Raw genomic sequence first — 22,895 nt, forward strand, 5'->3', positions numbered from 1 at the left:
TATATATGAATTATAAGTATATGAAAACATTTATATGTAAGTCTGCATTCTTTTTAACAGGTGGTCAGTCTGACCAAGGATATGGGTCTAAGGATGAACTTATAAAGGATGATGCAGAAATTCATGTGCCTGAAGAACAAGCAACAAGAGAATTGATAACTAAAACAAAAATGCAAACAGAAGGTTAAGTCCTGATATTTACGAACTTTACTTAGAATAATACCTGCATTATTAATAATTAAAAGTTTATCTTAGTTGATAGCTTTGATGATTATTTTCACAAATGTAAGGTCTGGCTCCTAAGATGCTATGTACTTAACAGTACATATAAGGTAGATTTTGGTAGTCTCTGAAGTTTTAAAATTTAAGAGACTTTGTTTCTTTTTCTTTTTCTTTTCTTTTTTTTTTTTGTTTTAGAGACAGAGTCTTGCTCTCTCACCTAGGCTGAGTGCAGTGGCGAGAACATGTCTTACTGCAGCCCTGGTCTCCTGGCCTCATGATCCTCCTGCCTCAGTCCCCTGTCAGCTGGGACCACAGGCACATGCAACCATGCCCAGCTAATTTTTTTATGTTTTGTAGAGACAATGTCTCGCCATGTTGCCCGGCTAGTCTTGACCTCCTGAACTTAAGTGATCTTCCCGCCTCAGCCTCCCAAAGTGCTGGGATTACAGGTGTGAGCCACCACACTCTGTAGGTCAGCCCTTAATTTTGCAGGAAAGTATGACCCATTGAGGTATTTGCCATATTTACATAACTACTTTTGACAGAACCAGGACTAAACTTTGAGTCATCAAAACTTCTATTTTAGTGCCATTTTTAATTTTGAAAGGCTCTTTCACTAGCAGTCCTTCAAATATCTAGGTGCATAGTTTTCATTGGTAGGTTAAAAATAGTCTATGTGGGCTGGGTGCGGTGGCTCATGCCTGTGATCCCAGCACTTTGGGAGATTGAGGCGGGCAGATCGCTTGAGGCCAGGAGTTCGAGACCAGCCTGGCCAATGTGGTGAAACCCCGTCTCTACTAAAAATACAAAAATTAGCCAGGCATGGTGGCAGACACCTGTAATCCCAGGTACTGGGGAGGCTGAGGCAGGAGAATCGCTTGAACCTGGGAAGCGGAGGTTGCAGTGAGCCGCTACTGTGCCATTGCACTCCAGCCTGGGTGATAAGAGCAAGACTCTATCTCAAAAAAAAAAAAAAGTCTATGTGGTTTTTCCTGTTTTTTATAGGACTCATTAAGGCAGAGATAATTTGTTGTAATAATTTTATGAAAATATGAAGGAATATTTTGGCTTATGGAATAAGAAAGACACTCTTCCTGTTCTCTTTCACAAAAGTATACTTTATTTAATGTTACTTATTTTATACTCCAGAGTTTTGGAGAAGCAAGCCCCTCTCCTGCTTGCCAAGTGATGAGAAGAACTGAAGACCAGAGACTTTATTGATTCACTAAAGAACTTTTATGTTAGGATTATTGAATGGTTAAACAAAGCATTTCAGTTAATGGCAGCATTTATGGCATAAAGTAAACCAGACACAGTCTATTTTACTTTGTGTCTAAAGTAAAATAGACACACTGACTGTTGGAGAAAAATACATACAATATGTAAAAGTCAGTATATGGTTTCTGTTTAATATTGGCAAAAGTAGGAATGATAACATCCAAATTTTTTTTTTCCAGAGGTGTGTGATGCCTCTGCTATTGTGGCAAAACATTCACAACCTAGTCCAGAGCCTCACAGTCCTACTGAATCTCCTGCATGGGGCAGCAGTATTGTGAAAGTTCCGTCTGGTATATTTGATATCAACAGCAGGAAAAGTAGCACCGGTAAGTCTTTACATTTTGGTTATTAAATATTTAAAATAAACGTCTATAGACACGTATGTGTCTTTAATGACATTAAATTTTTGACTTAATTGTAATGAACATGCTAAAGAGCCAGAAGGGACTTTTGAATTCTCTAAATCAGCTAAAGAAATTGAAAATATTGTTATTTAAAGGTGTTTGATTTTTAAAAGAAGTATTTAGTGTGTTTAATTGTTATTTAGAATACCCTTTCCTGTTGTGGTGCCTGTTCTCCATTTGGCCACTCTTTCTCATTTTAGATAATGAGAAAGTGTACTTGTAGGGCTTCCTGTATGCATCATGAACAGAGAGGCAGTGATGTGATCAAATTCCAGAGGGCTTATGAGTGGCCGGTTAATTCCTATCACTGAAGGGAAATGGAAGAAAAAGATTCACGTCATTTCCGCTCTACACAGATATGCCAGTGGGTCTTTGATTTTGGCCATTGTTATAGGTACCCCAAGCCACTTTTTATTTGTGATTATTGTACTAAATAACTCTGTGTGTATGACTCCCTTGAATTTGAGTTTTCTACTTTCATTATATATAGGCCTCCCAAGACTCTTCTGGCACACGTCTAAGTATATGATTTTAAAAGACGATGAAATTGGCCTGCATCCTTTGCCCTTCATTAGTGGTGGCTGCAGTTCACTTTTCTAAAGTTGACTGTCTTGTCTGAAGATGTATCTATTGTATGACTTTACAGAAATTAATTTGTTCAGCTTCTTAAACCAATGTAAAAGTACTCCTGTTCTTAAAGTCTTTTCTCTTTGTATTTACCGTGACTCTGAGTTTCACTCATTACTTGTTTGGTTAGTGCTCAAGAGGTGGTGGGGCTAAAGGTTTTTTGAGAAAATAATTGATATATACATTGCAGATCCCATTTTCCCAACCTCTTGATAGCAGAGATGCTGGGGAAAAGGAGGGAAGAGTTTTCTTTGTCAGAGGCTTAGCGTCCTCTCAAAATATTGAACTGGACATTGTGGACTGCTGTGTTTCCTTCCCTTTTTAACTTATTTTCATATTAAGAATGAAGGGTGAGGATAATGGGGCTTTTGTCAGTATAGCAATTTTTTTTTTTAACATTGAATAAAATGTGCTGTTAAATTCCTGGAAATACTGTGAGAACCAGTAATATTTGCAAAGATTTGTTTCTCAAATATTGGGAACAGCTTTCAAAGCAGGTACATATTTTGAGTTGTAAAATAGGCTAGTTTAATTCCCATGAAGGCTTAAAAGAATATCTCTAAATGCTTATTCTGATTAATTTATATAATTATGATTATTAGTACTAACTTGAAAGATTAAAAAGAACCTTGAAATCAATCTTGAAGTTTAAAAGAAAGATCTTTTCTAAGACAGCTTTTTTCCTTGAAGCTCCCAGGCATTTTTATGCTTTTTAACAAAACAAATGATGTGACTACAGTAAAAAGCAATGGATAAAAAAGAAAACAAAGGAAAAGAAAAACACAAATGAGAATCCTAAATATGAATAATTCAGGCTGCTATACAATTCCATAGACTAGATGGCTTATAAACAACAGAAATTTATTTCTGCCAGGCTCAGTGGCTTATGCCTGTAATCCCAGCAATTTGGCAGGCTGGAGGGGAAGATCACTTGAGGCCATGAGATTGAGGCTGCAGTGAGCCATGATTGCACCACTATACTCCAGCCTAGGTGACAGAGTAAGGCCCTAACTTTATTTGTTTGTTTTTGAGACAGACTCTCACTCTGTCACTTAGGCTGGAGTGTAGTGGCGCAGTCGTGGCTCACTGCAGCCTCAGCTTCCTGGGCTCAAGCAATCGAGGATTCTCCTGCCTCAGTCCCCCAAGTAGCTGGAACTACCGCGCCACCACGTCTGGCTAATTTTTGTATTTTTTTTCTGGAGACAGGGTTTCTCCATGTTGCCCAGGCTGGTCTCGAGCTCCTGAGCTCAGGTGATCCACCTGCTTCAGCTTCCCAAAGTGCTGGGATTACAGGTGTAAGCCACCGTGCCCAGCCTGACTCTAACTTAAAAAAAAAAAAAAAAGAAAAAAGAAAAGAAAGAAATTTATTTCTTACAGTTCTAGGGTCTGGAAAGTCCAGGATTAGGGTGTTAGCATGGTGAGTTCTGCAGAGGGCCCTCTTCCAGGTTGCAGACTGCTAACTTACTGTATCCTTGTACAGCAGAGAAGGAGAGAGCTCTCCTTCTCTAAGGGCTCTAATCCCATTCATCAGGGTTCCGTTTTCATAATCAAATTATCTTTCAAAGGCCCTGCCTCCTAATACCATCACACTGGGGGTTAGGATTTCAGCATGTGGATTTTGAGGGACACAAACATTCAGTCTGTAACAGGAAGACTTAAGTTCTAATAATGATTCAAATAGGAAATAATAGCTTTTGGAGTGAAACAAATTGCATGGTAGCAAAGAGTAAAAGACTGCTTTCTTCTTCCAAAGCTGGGGGAAGCTGCTGTGGCCATTAGCATATTTTTTCTCTACCTGATCAAATAAGACTGACTTCTGTGAAGGCTGGGATTATGTCTGTTTTATTTGCCTTTGTATTCCTAGCACCTCATATAGTGGATACTACTAGACCTTTAGATATTTGTTGAAGAAATGGATATATCTGAGTAATTTTTTAACCACTCAGGTTTTATCAGCCTTCTTAGAATTTTCCAGTGCTAGGCATTCCATTCCGGATTCTTTTACTTTGCAGCAGTAAGACTTTGAGTATAGCAAATACACAGTTCCTCTGCGATTACAAATTTGCTTTTTGCAGAGTAGATTCCTGGCAAGTATTTGTTGAATTGGATACAAAACTAAGATGGAAGAGATTCTTTCTTTTTTTGTATTTCAGTGAACAACACAGGTATATCCACCTATCATATGTTGCATGATTTGTTTTTTTAAATGGGTGTTTATATACATACAGGATGAAAGACTGATTATACATTAAAATGTTATCTCTGGGAGGCAGGTTTAAATAGCTCTTCCAGAGCACTTTTTTAAATACCTTCTTTATGGCCTCTAAATTTTCTGGATCTTTTATTCTGAGTATATGTCACATTCATAATCAGGAAAACAATAAACATTTTAACAAAAGTTAACTTGGAAAATAGATTCATCGTTAATATTTTACTTTCCCTTTTAGGTAGTATATCAAATGTGCTGGTTTCTACTCAAGATCCAGTTGAAGATGCAGTCTTTGGCGAAGCTACTAATCTCAAGAAGAATGGTGATAGAGGAGAAAAAAGACAAAAGCATTTTCCTGAGAGAAGTTGTAGTTTTAGTTCTGAAAGTCGAGCAGGAATGTTGCTTAAGAAGAATAGTTTGGATTCAAATTCAAGTGAAATGGCTATCATGATGGGAGCAGATGCTAAGATTCTCACAGCAGCATTGACATGTCCTAAGACTTCTCCACTTCATATCACAAGAACCCATACCTTTGAGAATGTTAGCTGTCACCTACCTGATAGTAGGACTTGTGTGTCTGAAAGTACTTGGAATCCTGAGTACAGATCATCTCCGGTGCCAGAGATGCTTGAGGAAAGCCAAGAACTCCTTGAGCCTGTGACTGATGATATACCTAAAACTACTGCAACAGAGGATACATATGAGAGTCTACTAAGTGATAGTAACAGTAATCAGTCCAGAGACTTGAAAACAGGATCCAAAGATCTGAGGAATAAGAGAAGTAGTTTATATGGTATTGCTAAGGAGGTTGAGAGGGAAGATGTTGAAACTGGACTAGATCCTTTGTCTCTTTTAGCCACTGAATGTTCAGGGGGAGAAACTCTTGATTCTGAAGATAAGTTGTTTTCTCCAGTTATTGCACGTAATCTGGCTGATGAAATAGAAAGCTATATGAACCTAAAAAGTCCCCTAGGTAGTAAATCTTCTAGTATGGAATTACATGGAGAGGAAAACAGAGAGTCTGGCATGACTACTGCATTTATTCATGCTCTAGAGAGGAGATCAAGCCTACCTTTAGATCATGGTTCACCAGCACAGGAAAATCCTGAAAGTGAGAAAAGCTCGCCTGCAGTGTCCAGGTCTAAAACTTTTACTGGGCGTTTCAAGCAGCAAACCCCCTCTCGAACTCATAAAGAACGTTCAACTTCTTTGTCAGCACTGATACGTTCTTCGCCACATGGCTCGTTGGGTTCTGTAGTAAATTCTTTGTCAGGACTAAAGCTGGATAATATACTCTCAGGGCCCAAGATAGATGTCCTAAAATCTGGTATGAAACAAGCAGCGACTGTAGCCAGTAAGATGTGGGTAGCTGTTGCATCTGCCTACAGCTACTCAGATGATGAGGTAAGAAAGCTTTATGTGTGTAGTCTGTCTGTTATTGGAATGTTTATAGTATCTTTCTAGAAATATATATATTATTGTTAAGAGATTTCTGTGCCCAGGCTGGAGTGCAGTGGCGTGATCTTGGCTGTCTGCAACCTCTGCCTCCCGGGTTTGAGTCATTCTCTTGCCTCACCCTCCTGAGTAGCTGGGACTATAGGGATATGCCACCATGCCCAGCTAATTTTTGTATTTTTAGTAGAGCTGAGGTTTCACCATGTTGGCCAGGCTGGTCTTGAACTCCTGACCTCAGGTGATCCACCTGTATCAGCCTCCCAAAGTGCTGGGATTACAGGCATGAGCCAACGTGCCTGGCTGATTTCTGGTAACTTTGGTTTTTATATTTTATGTAGTCTATCTGATATTGGAATGTTTGTATATCTTTTTAAAAATATATGAAGGATTATTAAGAGAGTGCTGGTAACTTTGGTTTTCATATTTAAAAACTATGCATATTTGTTTTCTTTCTTGAAGTAACTTGAACCATATATGTAAGGAAGTTAATAATATAGAAATAGAATATCAGGACCATTTTATAATTCCATAGACTAGTCTAAACTAAAACATGATTTATTTCTTTGAAAGCTCTAATGATTAGTGTTTGAAGTTAATAAAAATGCCATATTATATTTGTGTAGCATTCACTTTTAAAATAATTTTTACCTATGTAATCTCCTTAATACATATAAAGTCAAGCTGAAGTTTAATCCATAGATTTCATACTACATGGCAAAAATAATTGTCTTTAAAAAACGTTATACACATAGAGTTAATCATTAGATCTTTTGGTAAAAATGAAAGTAAGTTTTGCTTGTTTTACAGAAAAAAATTGAAATTTCACCTTGTATGCAAATAATTGTATAGTATTTGAGGACTTTAGTAGATAAGGCAGATACCTACAATGTTTGCTCTCATTATTTAACAGTGTGTCCTAGGTACTGTTATAAGTTGTATGTCTGCTTTTATATATTAATATATACAAACATATGTATTTGTTTAATTTTCATAGCAACCCCATGAGGGTGGTACTGTTGTTATCCTGATTTTTTAGATGATATTTGAAACTCAGAGAGGCTAACTAGGGAATAGTAGAACTATGACTTGAAGTCAAAGAGATTGGATCTAGAATCCATGCTGTTACCTTAGAAGCAATATCTCAGGAGAAGATACCAAAGAGCAATATATGAAAAGAGATTCAGGTTGGGGGCTATCGGGAAAAAAAGCAAAGCAGGTGATATCTAAGTTAGGATTTGAAGGATAAATTTGACATTTGGGGTTAAAGCTGTAAGAAGAGTGTCAGAAGAGTATATCTAAAAGAATAATGTGAAATGGTATGGAAGCTTAAAGCATCATGCACTTTCAAGATAATATAATCAATTTCAGATTGTTAAAGATCTAAATCGGAATTAGACACATGGGAAAAGACGTTAGACATATAAGCTGGGCGCGGTGGCTCACACCTGTAATCCCGGAACTTTGGGAGGCTGAGGCGGGTAGATCACGAGGTCTGGAGATCGAGACCATCCTGGCTAACACAGTGAAACTCCATCTCTACTAAAAATATAAAAAATTAGCCGAGCGTGGTGGCGGGTGCCTGTAGTCCCAGCTACTCAGGAAGCTGAAGCAGGAGAATGGTGTGAACCCGGGAGGCGGAAGTTGCAGTGAACCGAGATTATGCCACTGTACTCCAGCCTGGGCAACAGAATGAGACTCTGTCTCAAAAAAAAAAAAAAAAAAAGAAAAAAGAAATTAGACATATAAGACTTTTATACCATTTGAAGGAATACTTTATAGACAAAATAATAATTGAATTGAAAGTATGGTATTGAACATTATAAATTAGCTATTTCATATTTAAAGAGCTTACAAGGTCAGTCAAGGGAAGGCAAAATAAAATAACTTCCAAAGTGTCTTAATCTGGCATTATGATAAAAAAGAAAAAAAAGAGTGTATCATTTTATTTTATTTTTTGAGACAGGGGCTTGCTCTGTTACCCAAACTGGAATACAGTGGCACAATCATGGCTTACTGTAGCCTCGACCCCCTGGTCTCAAGCAATCCTCCTGCCTCAGCCTCCTAATTGCTAGGACTACAGGCGTGCACCACCATGACTGCTAATTTTTTATTTTTTGTAGAGATATGGTCTTGCTATGTTGCCCAGGCTGGTCTTGAACTCCTGGGCTCAAGTGTTCCTAGGTCTCCCAAAGTGCTGGGATTCCAGCCATGAGCCACTGCACCTGGCCTTTGTTTTATTTTTGAAATTTTATTGAGGTTGGTTATGAGGACTCATGTCTGTAATCCCAGCACTTTTAGAGGTTGAGGTGAGCATTTGCTTGAGCCCAGGAGTTTGAGACTAGCCTGGGCAACATGGCGAAACCCCATCTATACAAAAAAATTAGCTGGATGTGGTGGCATGTACCTGTAGTCCCAGGTACTCTGGAAGGTGAGGTGGGAGGATAGCTTGAGCCTGGGAGGCAGAGGTTGCGTTGAGCCGAGATCACACCACTGCACTCCAGCCTGGGCGACAGAGACCCTATCTCCCCTACCCCCCAAAAAATTATCTAACTGTTAAAAACAGAAGTACATTCCACAGGGATATTTGGACTTGGAATATATGACACTGTAAATTCCAAGTCACTGTGGATCTTGTCTTGTCTTTTCATTGTTACAGCCCTGGCACCAGTAAGCAGTACCTGGCAAAAGGCAAATAGGATATACCTAATAAATATTTACAAATTAAGGAATAAATTAAAAGTCTATAAAATGTTTTTAACTTGCATCCGCAGTTTAATCTAAGGAAGTAATTAGAAGTGTATGTAAAAATAGAGGAATTTTACCAATGTAATTTATATAAGATTGAAGCATTTTGAATGTTTAAGCAACAGGGGGAGTTAGTAAATAATAGTGTATCAGTAAAACAGATTAGTTCACAGGGGTTTAAATAATTAGAAAATTTAATGACATTAAAATAATTACGTAAGTACAGGTTAAAAACAATATTCTAATTTGTAAAGATTTATTATATGATTTTATATGTATGTTCTAAATGACTAGAAAGATATATATCAAGATTTTGATTATATTCTCTGACTGTTGATCATAAGTGTTTTTTATTCCTTGTTTTGCTTATCTGTATTTAATTTTTGCAAATCATGTAACATGGTTTTATGGCAAGGAACACACAAATCTTTCGTTTTTAAAGCAAAAAAACCTGATTGTTAAAATGTTTTCTACCTCAAGCTTCAACATTCACTTATGTGGTTAAGAGCTACAGTGTTTGAAACTTTGTTTGTGTTTCGTGGCTCTAATATTGATATTTGTTATTCTGAACATTCAGATTCCTAGCCAAAATTATCACAGCAGCTTTATTTGAAACAACTCATATTATCCATATTTTAAAATTATGTAATTAAAAGTTAAAGAAGTTTAGTAATTTCTGTAAGATTACATATCTAATAAATGGTGGAGAACAAGGTCACAATCTGGCTAACTCAAAAACCCCTACTCATAAACAGGGATTCCTGATTCCATTAGAGACAGTGAGCTCCCTAGAATTCTGTTATTTTATAAGATTCAATATTGAGAGACACCCAGACCTCCCACATACACCTGAGGCACACCACGATCTTTTTTAAAGTATTGTTGCTTATGGCTTGAATGTCTTGGAGTGTGGAAGGGAAATTCCAAATAATAGGAGATTTCAAAATGGTTTTGAAAAATGTGGGGATGATGATTTGTTTAAGGATTATAGAGTTTAATTCTGAAAAGGGTAGAGTGAGTATATTTCAGTGGAGAAGGTATTATTTATGTGTGTGGAATTTTTTTTTTTTTTCAATTAAAGGAGGAAACTAATAGAGATTACAGCTTCCCGGCTGGCCTAGAAGACCATATTTTGGGGGAGAATATATCGCCTAACACAAGTATCTCAGGATTGGTCCCCAGTGAACTTACCCAGAGCAACACAAGCCTTGGCAGTAGCAGCAGTAGTGGAGATGTAGGAAAACTGCATTATCCAACAGGTATGGGGAAGGATTATCCTTTCTTCATTTGCTTTATAATAGTTTTTGCTTTTTTTTTAATTTAAGAGATGGGATTTTGTCATGTTGCCCAGGCTGGTCTCGACCTCCTGATCTCAAGCAATCTGCCTGCCTCAGCCTCCCAAAGTGCTGAGATTACAGGCGAGAGCCACAGCGCCTGGCCTGCCTTTGCTTATTTTAATTTAGATGCTTGTAACTCCCCACTCAATAAGCCCCATTTGTTGAGATGATTGAGAGATTTTTAATAGTAGCCGCCTTATGATCTATTCTGATCTTCTATGATTTATAACTGCTGTGGCCACCTACTGCCTTTGTTTAGTTGTATATATTCGTGGATTATATCATTAGTTCTCAAACTTTGGCATGCATCAGAATAATCTGGGGAATTTGTTTCAAAATATATGCAAATGTCCAAACCTAACGCTAAAACTTCTGAGATTGAATTTGTGAGATGGGGCCTTGGGAATGTGTATTTTTAAGCAGTTCTCTGGGTTAATCAGATGTATACCAGAGTTTGAGAATCTCTAGGATGTGTCATTGAAGTTTCTTACTCCATGCTACTTTTTAAAATTATGATTCTGTTCTTTTTCTCTGACTTTTTACTATAAAAATTTCAAATGTCCGAGCCAGGAATGGTGGCTCATGCTTGTAATCCTAGCACTTTGGGAGGCCGAGGCGGGTGGATTGCCTGAGTTCAGGAGTTCGAGACTAGCCTGGGCAACACAGTGAAATCCCATCTCTACTAAAATACAAAAAAAATTAGCTGAACATGGCAGCATGCGCCTGTAATCCCAGCTACTTGGGAGGCGGAGGCAGGAGAATCACTTGAACCTGGAAGGTGGAGGTTGCAGTGAGCCGAGATTGCACCATTGCACTCCAGCCTGGGCAACAGAGTGAGACTCTGTCTTTAAAAAAAAAAAAAATTTCAAATATCCTGAAAAGTTGAAAGAATTGTATAATGAACAGTTATGTATTTTCCACCTAGATTTAATTAACTGTTGTTAACTTTATCTCTTTCTATGTATGCATACATTTTTATACTGAGCCACTTGAAAAACAATTGCAGACTTTATGATATGTTCCCCCTAAATACTTTGGCATGCATTTTCAAAAAACAAGGACATTCCCTACCTAAGGTGTTATGATGTTTATTCCTTTGTAGGTGAAGTTCCATTTCCAAGAGGCATGAAAGGGCAAGACTTTGAAAAATCAGATCATGGTTCTTCTCAAAATACCAGCATGTCTAGCATCTATCAGAATTGTGCAATGGAGGTAAAAGTTCTATATTCAGTTCATGATAAAGTAGCTGTAAGCATATTTTTATTGCAGAATGGCATTTAACAGGATTCTATGACACCCTTGTGGACAGTATAATAAGTCATTTTGTTGAATTTACTTGATGTCTTACGTAAGACAATGAACTGATAGTTTACCTGTGAAATAAAAGAACTGTTATTAATAATTCCAAATTTGATCAGTAGAATAAATGAAATCCCATTATCTCAAGAGAATGCCTGTTAAGATTAATTTTTATTAAATGGTCTCAGTATCTGCATTTTTCTGTTTTTAGGTTTTGATGTCCAGTTGTTCACAGTGTAGAGCTTGTGGAACTTTAGTTTATGATGAAGAAATTATGGCTGGATGGACAGCAGATGACTCAAATTTGAATACAGCTTGTCCATTCTGTAAAAGCAACTTCTTGCCTCTTCTCAATATAGAATTCAAAGATTTGAGAGGTTCTGCAAGGTTAGTCTTAAAAAGCTCTCTCAAGAAGTAAGTACCCTCAAAAAACATGACTTCTGGGAGAAGACCGAAATATTCATGGTATGCTCCAGGTTTGCCTTCCTGTCTGTCCTTCACCTTCAGTATTTGAGTAGCAAATGTTAGTAATGTGGGAGTCTACTTTACCATGTTATTTAAAGTAGGATTATCAGCTGGGCTCCGTGGCTCATGCTGTAATCTCAACACTTTGTGAGGCCCAGGTGGGAGAATTGCTTGAGGTCAGGAGTTCAAGACCAGCTTGGGCAACATGGCAAGACCCTGTCTCTACAAAAGATTTTTTTTAAATTAGCTGGGCATGGTAGTGTGCACCTGTGGTAGCAGCTACTAGGAAGGCTGACACAGGAGGATCTCTCGAGCCCGAAAGTTTGAAGCTGCAGTGAGTATATATTTTAGAAGAAACAAAGGGGGAAAAAAGGCTTCAATTCTTCTCTTATCACTTGCACTTCCTAGTAGTATTCTGTGCAGTTAAATGACCAAATTCTAGGCAATAGAAAGGAGACTAGCTGATCTATAGTTATACATTAAATAATTGAGAATTTGGTAACTCTGTACTGACCTAAGGAATTATACTTAATATTCCGTTCGTTTTATGGAACAAATTGAACTTTTTATTTCCTGCCTTTAGCTGCTTTATAAAAAATACATTGCCAGGTGTGGTGGCTCACACCTGTAATCCTAGCACTTTGGGAGGACGAGGCGGGTGGATTGCCTGAGCTCAGGAGTTCGAGACCAGGCAACGTGGTGAAACCCCGTCTCTACTAAAATACAAAAAAGTAGTCAGGTGTGGCGGCATGTGCCTATAGTCCCAGCTACTCGGAAGACTGAGGCAGAAGAATTGCTTGAACCTGGGAGGCAGAGGTTGCAGTGAGCTGAGATTGCACCACTGCACTCCAGCCTGGGTGACAGAGTGAGACTCTGTCTCAAAAAAAACCCAAAACATTTAGGCTGGGCACAATGGCTCATGCCTGTAATCCCAGCACTTTGAGAGGCTGAGGCAGGTGGATCACTTGAGGTCAGGAGTTTGAGACCAGCCTGGGCAACATGGCAAAACCCCGTATCTACAAAAAAATACAAAAAGTTAGCCTGACACCATGGCACATGCCTGTAGTCCCAGCTACTCAGGAGGCTGAGGCAGGAGAATGGTTTGAACCCGGGAGGCGGAGTTTGCAGTGAGCTGAGATCACACCGTTTCATTGTAGAGGTGTTTCTTCTCTGTTTTTTCTTTTAGCTTCAGGTGTGGCGCTAAGTCAAATCATACTCTTTAATTCCTGACACACCATCATCTTTGACCTGTGCAAAGGCCCTCTTGTATTTATCCTCCTTTCCTCATTCCCACCCTCATTCCCTCGTTCTACAATGACACTGACTCTGCTAAGTGTCATATATCTAACTTTATCTCTTTTTATTACTCAGTTTAAAATCTGAGTTACTATATGTACATCTAGTTTATTCCTTTTCTGCTACAGAAAGTTAATATATCTTTCTACTTATCCGTTATTCTAGTGTTAGATACTTCAGTTGCTTTCAGTTCTCTGTTATTACAAACACCACTGCAGTAATGCAGTGTACTGCAAAATACATACCCCTTTTGAACTTGTGAAGTAGTTTCTCTAAAAAAACAATAATCCTTGGAGTAAGATCATTTTCATACATGATTTTAGTAAACACAAAATACTGCTTCCTAGATGGCTACACTCCCACAAATAGTACCTAAGAATTCTCATTTCTATATAGCCTTACCAGCATTTGGTATTATCACTTTTTAAATTTTGGCGTTGTTTGAATTTGTCTCAGTACTGACAAATTTGAGTTTCTCTTCATTACTTGTTATTCTAGCCTTTTTTTTTTTTTTTTGGAGACGGAGTTTCACTCTTGTCACCCAGGCTGGAGTCCGGTGGCACGATCTCGGCTCACTACAATATCTGCCTCCCAGGTTGAAGCAATTCTCCTGCCTTAGTCTCCTGAGTAGCTGGGATTACAAGTGCCCACCACCATGCCCAGCTAAGTTTGGTATTTTTAGTAGAGACGGAGTTTGGCCATGCTAGCCAGGCTGGTCTCGAACTCCTGACCTCAGGTGATCCACCCACCTTGGCCTCCCAAAGTGCTGGGATTACAGGCGTGAGCCACTGCATCTGGCCTATTCTAGCATTTTCTGTGAATTGGCTGCTTATGTTCATTGCCTATTTTTCTTTTTTTCTTTTTTTCTTTCTTTTTTTTTTTTTTTGAGATGAGTCTCGCTCTGTCGCCCAGTTGGAGTACAGTGGCACGATCTCGGCTCACTGCAAGCTCCACCTCCCGGGTTCACGCCATTCTCCTGCCTCAGCCTCCTGAGTAGCTGGGACTACAGGCACCCACCACCACGCCCGGCTAATTTTTTTGTATTTTTATTAGAGACTGGGTTTCACCATGTTAACCAGGATGGTCTCGATCTCATGACCTCGTGATCCACCAACCTCAACCTCCCAAAGTGCTGGGATTACAGGCGTCAGCCACAGGGCCGGCCGTTCATTGCCTATTTTTCTATTGATCTTTCTTTTTCTTGTTGATTTGACTTGAATATTATTGATATTAATTACTTGAAAGCATTAATTTTGATGTCATTATCCATTAATTTTTTACCTTGCAATTTGTACTTTTGGAATCTTGTTTTTAAAGGTGTTCCCTATCCCTAGGACCTGAAATTTTTATCCTTGAACATTTTTGCTTATATTTTACTTTTGATGTTTAGGTCTTTAATATATCTTTATTCTGCTTTTTATATATGATGGTAGAGATCCAGCTTTTATTTTTCCCCCATATAACAATCCAGTTATCCCAATATTATCTCCTAAATAACTTATCCTTTCCTCACTGACATGTGGTGTCACCTTTATCATATTTCAGTTCCCATGTATACCTTACTTGGTTCCGCATTTTCTTGCTGTTTTTCTTAATGCCATATTGTTTTCGTCACTTGGTCTTTGTGTTATATCTGGTTAGTAGAGTGAGTTCCCTCTCTTGGATTTTATTGTTATTATTTTTTGTGTGCTTGCTGTTTCCTATGAATTCTTAGAATAAGTTTTGAGTTCTTCAAAAAAAAAAAAAATCCAACTAGAGTTTTCTTTGGGATTTATAGATTAATTTGGGGAAAATCGACTTTTCTAAATTATTGTCTTATCTATGAACCGGGTATATCTCTGTATTTTTTTTCAGATCTTCTTTTATGTCCTTTAACGCAGGTTTAAATTATTCTCCATAAGTCCTGTACTTTTTTGTTGAGTTAATTGTGTTTTTAAGCTGTTTTGACAAGCATTTTATTTTATATTTTTCAAATTGGATATAAAGGAGCATTAGTAAGTCTGTCCCCTGAATATGTTGTTATAGAAAATTTCAAGCTTACAACAAATTTTAAAAAGTTTTTTTTCAATGAACACCCAATATCTACCCCTGCGTCCTTCAATTTACACTTTACTATACTTAAGTCTATCACCTATCTGTTTCTCCACCAATCTATCTTAAATTTTTATTCATTTGAAGGTAAGATAGATATTAATACATTTCTCCCCCAAAGACTGATATGCATATCATTAACTAGAGTTCAGTATTTATTGACAGTTTTTTTCTTTCGAGATAAATTGATATACAGCAAAATGTACAAATCTTAAACATACCATTTGAAGAATAAATGCATGCATTTATATAAATTAAACTCTTAGAAAACATTACCATTACCTCAGAAAATTCTCTGAATGTTCCTTGCAAGGCCCTTCCCTCCTTGAGTCCACCCAAAGAGAGAAGGAGAGAGATAAGATGTAAATAAAACAATGAACAGAGAAGAAATGACTAGAAACAAGATGGAGATTTATAAATGATAAAAGACATTATAAGTAATTATAGGTTAATACATCTTAAAATGCTGCTACTGCAGCTCTTCTTTATTTTTTTTTAACTCAGGAAATTAATAAAATATTTTGCTTCCATTCTTCCTTCATAGTTTTCTTTAGAGGTTCTCAAAAATTGGAATATCATTTATCGGACCATTTCCAACCTTGTATTTGAAAAATTTAGGTAGGAAGGGAAGAGAAAATGAGAGCAGGAATGTGAGAGAGAGAGGTCTGTGTGTGTATTGGAAATAGGCAGTGTTTTCCTTCTGGATTATATATAATTAATAACTGCTTTATCAATAAAATGATTCTAAATATGATAGAATTTTAGAAGACTTGAGGATTTTTAAAGGCTCTTTTTCCCCCCCTTTTCCATATGTAGCTTTTTCCTGAAACCAAGTACCTCTGGTGACAGTTTACAAAGTGGAAGCATTCCATTGGCAAATGAATCCTTGGAGCACAAACCTGTATCCAGTTTAGCAGAACCTGACTTGATCAACTTTATGGATTCCCCAAAACATAACCAGACCATAACTGAAGAAACAGGCTCTGCAGTTGAACCAAGGTATCAAAGGGTACAGAGACCTCTTTATATAGTAATAAATGGGGTACCCTTGTAAAAATTCTGTCTCTAAAGACAACCTGACTCCTATAGGCATAAGTTCTGGCATTTAAGAGTACATCTTAAATTATTATTACCACATAGTGTTTAAACAGCTAATGAATGACTCTGATGATAAACCATTTTTGAACTAAGTTTAATATTTTACAGGTGTCTTTTACAAAATGAACTTCTCAACAGTAAAATATTTCCCCTTTAAGGTAGTCATTGCCAATTTCCAGAGGCGAAATGTTCTCTTTCTGTGAAATGTACACTTCACCCTTAAATACTAATTGAATCAGACATTTATTGAGACTCTATTGTATGCTAAATATTATGCTAAGCTCTAAAAATAAAAAAGAAAATATGACTGGGTCTCTCTCCTTAGGTGGATCGTGGCCTAGTAGAGATTAAATACTTGTCAATGTCTTTACTGTACTTATTTGCATACAGCGTACTTCTAGGTAATTTTGTTTAAGATGAAATAATATTTGAGTAAAGCAACTGAATGGGTACTTTGTCATTTTAAAATAATACCTGTGTATCTACATACAGTATGTCATCTTCCCACCCTCACCAGAACCATCTTCTCCATCCTGTTTTTCTGACCAGTTTTACAAAAATGCTTGAAGGAAATGCAGTTTTTACAAGGTGGTGCTGATTCTTCTTAGATATATTTAGTAGACTGAAGGTCCATTGTAGAAAATAGCTCTACAGATTTAGACTGTTTTTCAACATGAACATAGCATTTCTTCTATATTTTTTTAAGTGATGAAATAAAGAGAGCCAGTGGAGATGTCCAAACTATGAAAATTTCATCTGTGCCTAATAGTTTATCAAAGCGAAATGTATCTTTGACTCGAAGTCACAGTGTTGGAGGCCCCTTGCAGAATATTGACTTTACCCAGCGACCGTTTCATGGCATTTCAACAGTTAGTCTTCCAAACAGTCTGCAGGAAGTTGTGGTATGTAACAACAACAACATTGTAATTATACTGCATACATATCTAAGTATATAGTAGAACATTATAAATTCTTCTGTAGTGGACTTATTTTAATTACATGAAAAGTGATAGATTAGAATTTTTCCATAAGCAAATAACTTTTTATTGTGGAGAATTTCAAATATGTGCAAAAAGAAACAGTATAATGAGTCCATCTTCTAGCTTCAGTTATTTTCAGATTATGGCCATTCTTCTTTTATGTATATTCTCATTCAGTTCTCTCTTTTTTTGAGATTATTTTGAAGCAAATTTCAAACATCACATATTCTGTTAGTAAATATTTCAGTATGTATCCCTGAATGATGAGGACTTTAGAAAAATATAATCACACTGCTTTTATCATACAAAAAAAAAAACTAAATAATAATATCAAGTTATTTAGTCTGTTCAAATTTCTGATTGTCTCAAAAATGTCAAAAGCATATGTGTGCATGTGTATGTGTGGGTTGGTAGCTTGAGGAATCAAGATCAAATAAAGTCAGTGTATTGTACTTGGGTTTGTATGGTTTTTAGTCTTTTTGAATCTCTAGACTCTTTTTTCCTCTTGCAATTTATTTGTTGATAAAACTGGTTAGAGTACAGTTTCCCATAATCCAGATTTTGCTGATTGCAACGATAAAAGTCGAAATTTGTGTCCAGAACCTTGATCAGATTTGGAGTTTTTGTGTTATTGTTCATTTGCTTGTTTATTTTTGTAAGACAATTTCATCAGTGGTGGTATGTTCCTCCCAGTAGGAGACATCAACATGAGTAGCTATTAATGCCTTAATGCCTAAAGTAATTCATCAGGAGCTATAAAATGATAATGGTCTCATTCTGTCATTGCTTCCTTTTAATAAGGAATACATAAACAGAAACTTCCCTGTGTCTTCTGTTAGATTTTCTGAAGATAAAATTTATAGTGGAAAGGCAGGTTAAATGCTTGGTTTTTTGCTTTTATTTACCAGTTTTCAAAATGGCGAGTTGAGTCCCTGTCATTCTCCAAGGTCATCAGTTAATTTGGGGGAATAGGGTATCATTATGAGCTCATTGATTTCAACATTTATGTTTAATTAAGCAATTAATTTTTAGAGATGGGGATCTCGCTTTGTTGCCCAGGCTGTTCTTAAACTCCTGAGCTCAAGTGATCCTCTTGCTTCAGCCTCCCTAGTGACTGGAACTATAGGCACACACTACCTTGCCTTAAACATTTATCTTTATATCTATTGCTGTTTTTATTGTTGTTCATGCTTATATTATTCTCTTTGGTCAGCTAGAAGCCTCTACAAGTTAGCTCATTAGTCCTTTTGACATAACTCTAGTAGCTTTTTTGTAATTTTTTTTTTTTTTTTTTGAGACGGAGCCTGACTCTGTCGCCCAGGCTGGAGTGCAGTGGCCGGATCTCAGCTCACTGCAAGCTCCGCCTCCCGGGTTCCCGCCATTCTCCTGCCTCAGCCTCCCGAGTAGCTGGGACTACAGGCGCCCGCCACCTCGCCCGGCTAGTTTTTTGTATTTTTTAGTAGAGACGGGGTTTCACCGGATTAACCAGGATGGTCTCGGTCTCCTGACCTCGTGATCCGCCCGTCTCGGCCTCCCAAAGTGCTGGGATTACAGGCTTGAGCCACCGCGCCCGGCGCTTTTTTGTAATTTTTAAAAAGCTTTCTGGCTTTCTTATATAACAAGATGTTTTATGCTTATGTTATATACTTTCTTACCCAGACCAGAATCAGCCGTTTCTCTAAGAAACTGTGGGTCCCTTTAGAGGGAAATGGTTTTGGAGACCACAGTCTAGGCACCGGGGAACCCACTGTTAATGAGAGAGTCTTAAACATTTTATCCTGATTATAATACGCATAACTCACAAAGTCTAGGTTGGGTCTTTTTTCATTTCTTATTTTATTTGAATTATAAAAATGCTCTTTCTTTAATTCCTTCGGTTTTTGTTGCAATCAGTTGTAAAAGTGAGTTAAGTCAACAAAGAATATTAATGCAAAAGATTGCTCCATCAGTTTAGAGTTGTAGGAGGAAGATAATGTCACACAGTTTTTATACACATATATTACTATAAAGCATCTGAAATGCAAATATTTCTTATAAAATTTGAAAAAAACCTAATACATTCAGACCATTGCTCTCAATGTGATAGAGAACATGTTTTAAAGAGTCTGTTGATTAATTTTCTTTTTAATGATTTAACTTAATAGTATTTAAGATTAAGTATTTTTTTTCTTTTTTAGGTTTTCGTTCATTAGCATATTCTCCTGCATGTAGCAATGGTCCTAAAATAACTGATTTAAAAAGGATAGTTAGAGAGGCATTATCTCATTGAGAAGTGCTCTTCAGCATACAGATTTAAACAGATAATACTAATTTCTGTTTGTATTTTTTTTAAGGATCCTTTAGGAAAAAGACCCAATCCTCCCCCTGTTTCTGTGCCCTACTTGAGTCCTCTAGTACTCCGTAAAGAACTTGAATCTTTGCTAGAAAATGAAGGTGATCAGGTGATTCATACATCTTCTTTCATCAATCAACATCCAATCATTTTCTGGAACCTCGTTTGGTATTTCAGACGTTTGGACCTTCCTAGTAACTTGCCAGGACTTATCCTCACATCTGAACATTGTAATGAAGGTGTACAGGTAGGGTGCCAACTTTTATACTTACATTAGTATTGGGTAGGATGAGGCTTAACCTCAAGCTCCTGAAAGTATACAACAACAGTTGCTTAACAAGACAAGTTTATTTCTCTCTCAGTTAAAAGTTTGGATAAGCAGTCCTGGAATGGTAAAATGTTAGGAACCTAAGATCCTTCTATATTTTTGTTTAGCTATGCATAACCTCCATTTCCAAGTTCTGCTTCTGGTCCAGGATGGCTGATTACCTCCAAGCTGTCACATCCACCTTCTATCCAGCAGTTAGGAGAAAAATGGATGAGGGAAGAGTATGTCTTTTTTCTTAAGGGATAGCTCCTGGAGTTGTAGATAATATTCCAACATACAGTTTCTTGGCCTGAACTCAGTTATTAGGTCGTATCTGTCTGCAAGGGTAGCTGGAAAATGTTGCCCAGGCTGGAGTGCCATGGTGTGATCTCGACTCACTGCAGCCTCCTTCTTCTGGGTTCAAGTGATTCTCTTGCCTCAGCCTCCCATGTAGCTGGGATTATAGGCACCCATCACCACATCCAGTTAATTTTTATATTTTTGGTAGAGACAGGATTTTACCATGTTGGCCAGGCTGGTTTGAACTCCTGACCTAAGGCAATCCACCTGCCTCGGCCTCCCAAACTGCTGGGATTACAGGCGTGAGCGACCATGCCTGGCTGGTAGCTATTATTCTTAACTGTTCTGTTCCTAGCTGCAATTCTCGCAACAACCTTATTTGAAAGGACTCATGTTTTCCATATTTTTCAGGTGTTATAATTAAAAGTTGGAGAAATTTAGTAATTTCTGTAAGGTGGCATACCCAATAAGTGATGGAGACCCAAGGTCACATTCTGGCTGTCTGACTTAAAAGCCCCAACTCTACTTATGCTGGGATCCTGATTCCATTGGAGACAGTGAGCTCCTAGAGTGCTTTATTTTATAGTATTAATATTGATAGACACTGAGACCCCAAACATATACATGGGGCAAAATAAAATCTTTCCTTAAAGTACTATAAACTCTAGTTTGATTAGGTAGGTAAAATAAAATTATTTGGTAAGGTAGTAGAAACTCTTGTACTTTGACCTTAAAATTTGCTGTAATGATGGTTAATCTTTCTACAACCATTGTGTCAGTTAGCAAATTGTCATCCTATTCCTTAAAAGTCACAGTGAGAAACCTTTACCTCAGAAAATAATAATAACATTTGTCATCAGACATTAATAAAAATTAATATTTTGGCTCTGAATTTTAGGTCCAGAATTTTAAAAGGACTCATCTGTTATATAATCAAGCTTCATTAGATCCACTGGTAATTATTATTCTTGGGATACTAATACTTTCTTTTGATTTCTTTTAGCTTCCTCTGTCATCTCTGTCCCAGGATAGCAAACTTGTGTATATTCAGCTGTTATGGGATAATATCAACCTTCATCAGGAACCAAGAGAACCTCTGTATGTCTCATGGAGGAATTTTAGTAAGTAAAATAGAATTAAAGACATAACAGCCGGGTCCCGTGGCTCACGCTTATAATGCCAGCACTTTGGGAGGCCTAGGCCAGCGGATCACTTGCGGCCAAGAGTTGGAGACCAGCCTGGCCAACATGGTGAAATCCTACCTCTATTAAAAATACAAAACTTGGCCGGGTGCGGTGGCTCACGCCTGTAATCCCAGTACTCTGGGAGGCCGAGGCGGGTGGATCACAAGGTCAGGAGATCGACACCACGGTGAAACCCCGTCTCTACTAAAAATACAAAAAATTAGCCGGGCGCGGTTGTGGGCGCCTGTAGTCCCAGCTACTCGGGAGGCTGAGGCAGGAGAATGGCGGGAACCCGGGAGGCGGAGCCAGGTGTGGTGGCAGGTGCCTGTAGTCCCAGCTACTCAGGAGGCTGAGGCTCGAAAATCGCTTGAACCCGGGCAGCAAAGGCTGCAGTGAGCTGAGATCATGCCACTGCACTCCAGCCTGGGTGTCAGAGCAAGACTGTATCTCAACCAAAACCAAAACAAAACAAAACGGCTGGGCGCGGTGGCTCACGTCTGTAATCACAGCACTTTGGGAGGCCGAGGCGGGTGGATCATGAGGTCAGGAGTTCAAGACCATCCTGGCTAACATGGTGAAACCCTGTCTCTACTAAAATTACAAAAAATTAGCCGGGCGTGGTGGCGTGCGCCTGTAGTCCCAGCTACTTGGGAAGCTGAGGCAGGAGAATGGCGTGAACCCGGGAGGCGGAGCGGAGCTTGCAGTGAGCCGAGATTGTGCCACTGCACTCCAGCCTGGGCAACAGAGCGAGACTCCGTCTCAAAAACAAAAAACAAAAAACAAAACAAAGACAGACATAAAAGACTCAAAATGGGAACAACTTAAATACACATCCATAGGTGACTGGATGAGCAAATTGTAGCACAGTCCATCCATACTGTAGGATCCTGTTCTGTAATAAAGAATGGACTGCTGGGGAAAAAAAAAAAGAAGAAAAGAAAAGAAACAGAATTAAATTCCCCTAGAGTTAAATAGAGAAAAGCAAATTATTTTGCTTTATTTTTAAAGTTTTAATTAATTCAAAGTGATTTGCTGTTTTAAAAAAAAGTATACACACACACAAAAATGAAAAAGTGATTTGCTATTGTACTGACCTGTTTTTAACTGTGACAGGTCTCAACTGAGTTTAGTTAATTTTTTTGGTGATTTTGCTATCAAGTAAAAATTTGATTGGGTGTTTTGAGAGTGAATTGTATGTAGCAGAAGAGTAAGTTAGATGTATTGGTATAGGATCATAAGTTCAGTTGTATTGATGGTTACTGACTG

General features: G+C 37.8%; 1 protein-coding gene across 4 annotated transcripts in view; it reads left to right on the forward strand.

Moving 5' to 3' along the window:
- LOC116268567 (DENN domain-containing protein 4C) overlaps positions 1-22,895 on the forward strand; it is a 79,242-nt gene that overhangs the window by 42,566 nt on the left and 13,781 nt on the right. For all 4 annotated transcript variants that reach the window (XM_031661733.1, XM_031661732.1, XM_031661734.1 and 1 more), the window contains 10 exons: positions 61-183; positions 1,680-1,826; positions 4,979-6,144; positions 10,022-10,199; positions 11,380-11,489; positions 11,788-11,963; positions 16,245-16,427; positions 17,233-17,428; positions 19,840-20,085; positions 21,449-21,566. In XM_031661733.1, coding sequence (XP_031517593.1) covers positions 61-183; positions 1,680-1,826; positions 4,979-6,144; positions 10,022-10,199; positions 11,380-11,489; positions 11,788-11,963; positions 16,245-16,427; positions 17,233-17,428; positions 19,840-20,085; positions 21,449-21,566 — 2,643 coding nt within the window. The remainder of the gene's footprint in view (positions 1-60; positions 184-1,679; positions 1,827-4,978; positions 6,145-10,021; positions 10,200-11,379; positions 11,490-11,787; positions 11,964-16,244; positions 16,428-17,232; positions 17,429-19,839; positions 20,086-21,448; positions 21,567-22,895) is intronic.

Source organism: Papio anubis, unplaced genomic scaffold (assembly GCF_008728515.1).
Source record: "Papio anubis isolate 15944 unplaced genomic scaffold, Panubis1.0 scaffold241, whole genome shotgun sequence".
Classification (NCBI taxonomy): domain Eukaryota; kingdom Metazoa; phylum Chordata; class Mammalia; order Primates; family Cercopithecidae; genus Papio; species Papio anubis.